The sequence below is a fragment of the Dreissena polymorpha genome, chromosome 15 (genome assembly GCF_020536995.1).
Source record: "Dreissena polymorpha isolate Duluth1 chromosome 15, UMN_Dpol_1.0, whole genome shotgun sequence".
Taxonomy (NCBI): domain Eukaryota; kingdom Metazoa; phylum Mollusca; class Bivalvia; order Myida; family Dreissenidae; genus Dreissena; species Dreissena polymorpha.
The window spans coordinates 58,218,846-58,227,477 of record NC_068369.1 but is presented as its reverse complement, the minus strand read 5'-3'; the positions used below and the strand labels follow the sequence as shown (position 1 = coordinate 58,227,477).

At 37.0% G+C, this 8,632-nt stretch overlaps 1 protein-coding gene across 4 annotated transcripts; it reads left to right on the top strand.

The window, feature by feature from the left end:
* Positions 1-3,676: 3,676 nt before the first annotated feature.
* On the top strand, positions 3,677-8,418 carry LOC127860271 (mucin-5AC-like). Of its 4 annotated transcripts, none has more exons than XM_052398262.1 (2): positions 3,677-7,055; positions 7,113-8,418. In XM_052398262.1, the coding sequence occupies exons 1-2, from the start codon at positions 3,771-3,773 to the stop codon at positions 7,806-7,808; spliced, it is 3,981 nt and encodes a 1,326-aa protein (XP_052254222.1). In that variant the 5' UTR covers positions 3,677-3,770; the 3' UTR covers positions 7,809-8,418. The 4 variants fall into 4 exon arrangements, with proteins under 4 accessions (XP_052254222.1, XP_052254225.1, XP_052254224.1 ...); XM_052398265.1 differs by having other exon boundaries at positions 3,677-7,112; positions 7,284-8,418; XM_052398264.1 differs by having other exon boundaries at positions 3,677-7,112; positions 7,227-8,418.
* The last annotated feature ends 214 nt before the right edge of the window (positions 8,419-8,632 follow it).

Genomic DNA, 8,632 nt, shown 5'->3' with positions numbered 1-8,632 from the left:
TGGGATTTAAGTCATCCGTTAACATACTTTAACGCCCCCTAATACTGCTTGGCTAAAAGCATACGAACACTAGTAAAAAAATATTCGAAAGTGATTATCGCCCGTTTCGGTCAACATACCGTTGAAACATTTATTACAAAATAGAACGAACCAAAACACATCCGCATTTAAAGCAAATATTACAAGAAATAATGCGCAGTTAAGCTTAATGTTGGGATCCCAGGTACTTGGCCAATCAAAACATTATTACGTAAACATGCATTGGGTGAGTCATTCCCTGCTCTGGTATGACGCGTATAGACCAATGGAATGTGTTCTGCAAGTTGTGTTTAGATTAAAGTGATAAACATAACAAAATATTCCGGGCTCCATTACATTTTATATTTTTAGAGACCTTCTATAAAAACAACGATTACATCTCTTATATCGTTATGTTTTAATGTAAGTTTCGAATATTTGCCATTATTTTGTCAAAGAAATCAGACCTGGTTAATTGAAAGGCGATCTCGCACGAACGCACGATAGTACGAAAGCATACAGACCCATACTTGTGACATTGGTCATTCAATAGTATGGGGCATGTGCATAAACGATTGACTTCGAAGTTATCTAAAGCTATACCGTTGAAAGTAGCTGTTGTTAACCCATTTATGCCTAGTGGACTCTCCAATCATTCTAAATTGGATCAATTTATTTTTTGGAAGATTAGGTATGTCTAGTATATTTATTTATATATTTAGAATATTTCTTACATAAATTTCTTTAAGCAAACAGCGCAGACCCTGATGAGACGCCGCATTATGCGGCGTCTCATCTGGGTCTACGCTGTTTGCCAAGGCCTTTTTTTCTAGGCGCTAGGCATAAATGGGTTAAGTTGAACGAAACACATGTTACACGTATAAACGTAACATTTGATCCTGGACCTAAAATCACGGGTCGTGTTCGCGAGATCTTGTCATGCTGATTGCTACTCTTGTCTGACCCAAAAGTCCGTTAAGTTCAATTATCAGGAATAGATGCAAAATGAAACATGGCAAACAGGCACTAGCAAGCTTCTTTTAGGCCATTGAACCAGAGAAAACAAGCAATAAATGCAGTCATAACTTACAGTAACAACTAAATTCACAAACATTGAAATGCAACCAAAATATCGTTGCAGTCATAGTCGGTTATCAAATCACTTCGTGACAAAGAGCAGAAATGTACATTCCTATCAGAGAAACTCATAACTATTTTGACTATGTGTCACATATTAGATTATTTAAATAAACAAATGTACTACTATTTACACAATATGAATCTTATTCTGTGAAAATTGGGCAAAATGCATGTGCGTAAAGTGTCGTCCCAGATTAGCCTGTGCAGTCCGCACAGGCTAATCAGGGACGACACTTTCCGCTTAAACTAGATTTTCGGAAAAAAGGACTTCATTTAAACGAAAAATACCATTAAAGCGGAAAGTGTCGTCCCTGATTAGCCTGTGCGGACTTCACAGGCTAATCTGGGACGACACTTAACGCACATGCATTATGCCCAATTTTCTAAGAACAAGACACATATATTTACTATAATTGTAGCAATTCAGAGTGATTATCATTAATTAACTATCGACACATTGACATTTAAGTACGAATTACTGACTGCTGTACATAAACACATGTTTTGTATTTAATTATACCTAAAGCAAACCTACCAGTTTCGGTTCTGCCCAGCTTTAGTACTATAGATTGAATATACTGAATATTTTGAAAGGACCCTAATACTGAATAACACGTTATTAAAAATTATTTTTTTTTGATAAGTATACCCCAGTCAGAAATTGTATGGGGTTTTGATTGATTTAACCAGGTCGTATGTTGTTCTCTCTGTAAACCAATTTTCTCCTAATTTAAACGTAAACTTTTCAGACTTGCATACAGAGCACTGTTTCTTTGTATTATGGTTGTTTATGTGCTATATTTCTAGATAAAATAATGTGCAAGTGGTATGCCCTTTTCAACGTTGAATTGGTATAGCGTGATTATTATAAATTGCTACATATTACGGCACTCGGCTGTGCGGGAATGTGTCATAATTGGTCAGACATTGTGCAATACATTTTTTCGATACAAGTCTGCAGTGGTACTCGATCTAACGCCTACAAAAAAACCGTCAATGACACTAATGACCTGTTTCCAATGTTGCTTGTTGCATTTGGTAGTGGGTCGGGGGGGGGGGGGGGTCAGGGAAAATAATCTTTTGCAATAGGCCGGCTTTTTAGCATGCAATAGCTAAAGCGCTTCTAACTCTTACCGACATACTTAGTCACACACTTAGTTTATAGTTTCTTGTTAAATTATTTTCGTATATGGAAAACAATGAACTAAATTAAGCAACTAGCAAAACTTTAATGTTTGGAATAGTATTAACTTAGCAAGCAAATAGTAGACTAAAATATATTGCCTTCAACGGTATTCGAGCATGGACGTTTTGGAACAAGAGCGAGCGCGATTAAATTGAACTGGTGAATAATTACACGCTCATTGAAGGCGGTATTGTATATGTCCTTAATATCTTCAGAACGCTAAAGACTGCATTGCATTTAGATTTTTTACAAATCTATTTTACGCGTTATTATTATTAAAAAAAAGGAAAACAATAACTAACCGTATGCAAACTAACCGACGCATACCATTTAATTCGCGAAGAACAAAAGTATAGTTAAATAATAAACTATAATTTTTTTTATGAAAGCTTAGTGTTTACTGAATAACATAACATTTACAGATTAATAGCAAGATGGAGTACACGAAAAGGAAAACAATGACATGTACATATCCATGTTTCTGATTCTCCAATGTGTGCCTGCAGTAATACTCGCGGTTCTGTGAAAAACATTACTGGAATTATTCCTCTTACGTTTCAATGTTTTTTTCGTCGATAGCCTGTTTGACACTGACAAATATTTCTACATATCAGAACGTGCATACTCCGCTTCAGCAATTTTTCCAACCATCCGATTCCGATAACATAACCTGTTTACTTTCTTGACAACATCGTTTTATCTGTAAATCATCCGTTATTTTCTTCTCTTAAAATTAACTATTTTAAATAATATGTATTACCTTGAACAGTTTTTGTTTCATACAATACTGACATCTACATATGTTAATTTCCATAAGATTATCTAAGTACATGTATAAATTGTACTCATGGGATTGTATTGGCAATTTAAATACATATTACAACAATTGTTATACACCCCTATTGAACGCGAAATAACAATGTATAACCAAATGTACGGACAGGTTTTATCTATCAGTGTTAAAAATGTATTGCTAGTAATAAGAAGAGTATATTTGCAGGTACCCAATGCGTTGCGCAATATTGAAACTTGCTTGAAATTCTTATCAATATGATGAAAAATGAGAACAGATTTACACGGTGTTGCGCTATGTAGATAAATATATAGCATTTATATCCCGCAAAGTTTCGCAGTATGAAGATAAATATAGCACTATCGGAACTTTCTGATATTCAATTTCAAGAAACAACAACTTACCTAATGTTTCATTGGTGGAAGCGCTTTCTTGTGTACAGCATTCGTTTAGCTTTTTTATTCTTTGCTTCCTGAATGTCTGCAAAAAACTTGAGAACTAGGTTCTGCAATGCTTTTACAGATTGTATTCTGGGGATTTTTCAGTTGCTCTTAAAAATTGCGTGTGCGTGTACTTGTTGTAATAATAATTTTATATTATTTTAATAAAGGTGTTAAATGTGTTTGTGATATAATGGATAAAAACACACTTATTCGAGCACGATTACTCTTTATCTTGCTTGTTTATGTTTTATTTGTGAGATCAGAGAAACAGATGCATGTAAACCAGTTTGAAGCAACAAACAGTTGTAAATATTTCGGTGGCTTAGCCTCGTTCGAATATTTCAACCCAGCCCCTGGCACGAAATACATAGGTAATGAACCGCAAAAAAGTTTACCAGCATCCCTTACGGAAGAACTTGAAGACCTGAATATAGCGGAAGGCGAATCGGTCTGGATATCCGGCAGTGTAAACTACAGTGATTTTATAACTTGGAACTCGTGCGTCAATGCTATCGACAGAGAATATGCACTGTACTACCGATTTCAAGACAATAACATTTACAAATGTTGGAAGATATGTAAACGCTGGAAACAGTGGTTTGGCTTGCAAGGTGGTGATTGTTATTGCGGGTTTAAAGAGCTGCCAGGTAACAGCAAATATTGCAGAAATGACAACTTTGATCGTGGCATACACGTTTACAAGACTGTAAATAGAACGTTAATGAACATGACGTATCAATGTACCCAAGTAATGTATGATACCAGTTCAATATATAGTTCAATAAAATGCTCATCAAAAGTTCGTGGGATATGTACAAATAGAGTAAATGCTACATATTCTATGTCTTGTCCCGAAGAGAACTCAGCTAATAACATGTCAGCGAATAACACGTCAACGTGTATTTTTAATGAATCTCGAACCTGGGTGGGGCAAAGAGATAATTGCTTTCATCATAACGGACAACTTTTGTCGGATTGGGAAAGCGGAACTGAATCATATGCTGGTTTAAAGTTACAGTATGCCATTGGACTATTTCGAAGCTTCAATACGACACGTAGAAACAAAGGACACTGTCTGACCTTAACACGCGTTGACGAAGCCTACTGGATTGAACCAGAGAATTGTTCGCAAAAGTTACGATTTTTGTGTAGTAGACTGGAACATACAGATTTGACTAGTGCCAGTTCCGTTAATCAACTTAATTTTACTAGCGCTGCGCCTACATTAACACCGGACATTCGCGTGCTGACGTCTTCAAAGTCATCCAACACAACAATAACTACCTCTTCAAAGTCACCCGATGTTAGCATTATAACGTCTACAATTTCAAGTGATATTAGCAAAGCTATGTCTACAAAGTACCGCGATGTAACCGTTGCTCCGTCTGTATCGTCGATCGATGTTGCGACTTCAAAATCTACAAATACACCCGACGCTACCAATGCTGCGTCTATAAAGTCATCCGATGTAAGCATTGAAACGTCTTCAAAGTCACATGATGTGAGCAAGCACACGTCTGAAAAGTCGATCGATGTTGCGACTACAAAATCTACAAAGACACCCAATGCTTCCATTGCTGCGTCTACAAAATCAACCGATGTAAGCAGCGTAACGTCTTCAAAGTCACATTATGTTAGCAAGTCTACGTTTGAAACGTCTATCGATGTAACGACTATAGCATTTACAAACTCACCCGATGTAGTAATTGCTACGTCTACAAGCTCACCCAATGTAGTCATAGCTACTTCTACAAGGTCGCCCGATGCTTCGACGGCTATGCCTACAAAATCACCAGATCTTACCAATACAACGTCGACAAACTCATCTAATGCCACCAATACTGCGTCCACAAAGTCACTAGATATTACGAATGCTACGTCTTCAAAGTCAACCCATTATAATATTGCTACGTCTACTAAGTCACCAGATTACACCATTACAACGTCTAAAACGTCACCGTATGTACCCATTAAAACATCTACAAAGTCACTAAATACTACGACAGCAAAAACTTCACACGATACCACAACTAATAGTTCTACAAAGTCATCCTATTTCACCATTACTACGTCTGCATCTATACAGGCATACGATTCATCTAAAACGTCTCCAGATGTCATAATTACAACTCCTGCAAAGTCACCCGCGACCGTCACTACTACTACTCCAAAGTCACCCGATGCCACTCTCAGTACGTCTACACAGTCAAAGGATGTCACAATTAAAACATTTAAAAAGTTACCCGAAGCCACTTTTACTAATTCTGCAAAGTCACCCGATGCAACAATTATAACGTCTACAAAGTCGTCCGATGTAAGCGGTGTTACGTCTTCAAAGCCACACGTTGGCACTATTACTTCGTCTTCTGATCCACCAGATGTGAACATTGTTACGTCTACAAAGTTGACAGATCTAACTAACGTTTCGTTTACATATGCAGCAGAGGTGACCAGTGCACCGTCTACAGAATCATCTGATGTTTACAATTTATCGACTTCAAAGTCTACTGCTGTAATCAGAGTATTGTCGACAAAATTAGATAATTTTACGAGTGTATCATCTACAACGTCAACGAATCTTACCAGTAAAACGTCTCCAAAGATACATTATGGATCAGATGTAGCGTCAACGAAGTACGATAATACGAGTTTATCGTCTATAAAGCAAATGGAAATTACCAGTGTACCGTCTACAAAGTTAACCGATCTTAACAATGATATGCCAACAATGTCATCCAAATTATTAAGTGTTTCGTCTTCTAGGTTACATGACGTTATAAAACATACGTCCTCGAGTTCAGATGATGTTACCAAAATTACATTATTAAAGTCTTCAGATGTAACCAATATTACCTATACACGACAATCAGATGTAGATAAGACCAGGGTCACTCCTGCGGACGCTTTCGTCGTGTCTAGTGAGGCATATAATATTTTACATCCGGAACTACAAGATGGGTCAGGCGAGTTGATCAGCAACATATTTACAGAAGACGGCATTACGCCTAGTGAACCTGGTAATACCCCATCAAATGAACTGCCGGACGGGTCAGGAGAAGTTTCATTTGACGTTTCCCTTTTAACGCCAACAAATGTACCAGTTGAACCAATCGAGACCTCAAATCAGGACATAGATGTGTCTAGTCTTTTGAAAGCGTCCACGCTGATGTCTACAAACGTTACTGAGCTTTCTTTTATAACTTCAACAACTATTTCACTTTTGTCCAGCGTGTTGTCAACACATACATCATATGTGGACACTGTAACTTCTAAAACAGTTCGAGAGTTTGTAAACGCGACGACTGCTAATGTATCAGATGTGAGCAGAGTGACATCTATAAATCTACTAGAGGTGTCAGGTGACAAGTCTTCAAACGAAAGAGAAGTGTCAAGCGTAGCGAAGACAAATGTACCAGAGGTGAATATTGCAACATCTACAAGTACACCGGATGTAGCGAATACAAATGTACCAGAGGCGACTATTGTAACATCTACAAGTACACCGGATGTAGTGAATACAAATGTACCAGAGGTGACTATGTTAACATCAACAATTACACCGGATGTAGCGAATACAAATGTACCAGAGGCGACTATTGTAACATCTACAAGTACACCGGATGTGTTGAATACAAATGTACCAGAGGCGACTATTGTAACATCTACAAGTTCACCGGATGTAGCGAATACAAATGTACCAGAGGCGACTATTGTAGCATCTACGAGTTCACCGGATGTAGCAAATACAAATGTACCAGAGGCGACTATTGTAACATCTACGAGTATACCGGATGTAAGCAGTCTGATATCTATGAATGCACCGTCTGTTAGCAGATTGCCATCTTCAAATGAACACGAGGCATCTAGTGTGGCAGATACGCATGCATCAGATGCGTCCAGTATGCTATATACAAACGGACCAGATTTGTTTGTTGTGACGTCACATGAACCGGGCATGGCCAGTGTAACATCTACTAATCAACCGATTGTTTTGAATATTACATCTACAAGTGTACAAGAGATGAGCAATGTGACATCAACACGTCTATATAATCAAAACGTAACGAATAAAATTCAAAATGATTTATCTGAATCAAAATCAAGTCTTGATAGTGATTTCCTTATTGTAAGTATAGTATGTTCGATTGTTTTCATATTTTTGGCTGTCGGTGGAATAGCTTTATTTATAAAGTATAGGAGTAGCAGAACCGTATCATGCTGCGACTAGTTAATAAGACAAAGAAACGAGTGGTAGTGAGAATAAATCGAGTTTACTTAGCACTAACATTTGTCACACAACAACACAGAAAATGGTCTTTATATTCAGCATTCAAAACGAACTTTTATAAATGTGGTGAAGACATCTGGAGTAGTGTTTTTTGAAAGCAAGTGTTTTACTATGGTTAATTTATTAATTTTAACAATACATGTAAAGGCGATGTGTTAAAACTTCGTCAATTTAATACTTATAAAATGTTATGCCAGTATTTTGTTCAAAGAATTTTACAAATCTTTATTGTACTGTTAAGCAAAATACATTCATAGACGTGTTTTCTTTAACAAGTAAGATGTCATATAAACTTTATATTTATATTTGAGCTAACATTGCTAGTGATATCAGCTAGCGCTGAAAACCCATTTGCGTATTCATCGACCTAATCGGAGAATGTGTCTACGCAATTAGTAATTGCGAGGTAGTCTGTGAAGAAGAGATTCGGAAGACTGCTGCAGTGTTTTTAAAGTAACATATGCTTGTCTTGCTATTATGACGTCTAACCGTGACTCCATATCGAGCCGCTTGGCTGCTGTGATGTTCAATAAAACACAGTATATTCCAATACGTGTTTTTTGTTTACAATACAATGTTCTCGCGATATCGCTAAGATGTAATACAAAAACCTTTGTTATTTGTCACAAGCGACAAAATTTAGAGCAACTGCATACGGTCGTTTAGTCCTGATACACAAATACATATATACAAACGGCTGACTCTTATGCAGTGTTTTGCGTGTTAGATAAATGTAGGGTACAAACGTTCTTATTATTGGCGAC

Bases quoted from the DNA above. Each gene is read 5' to 3' on its own strand.
- LOC127860271 (XM_052398262.1), top strand. From the start codon at position 3,771: ATGGATAAAAACACACTTATTCGAGCACGATTACTCTTTATCTTGCTT. The intron at 7,056-7,112 runs GCGACTATTGTA...AATGTACCAGAG, and splicing joins CGAATACAAATGTACCAGAG to GTGACTATGTTAACATCAAC.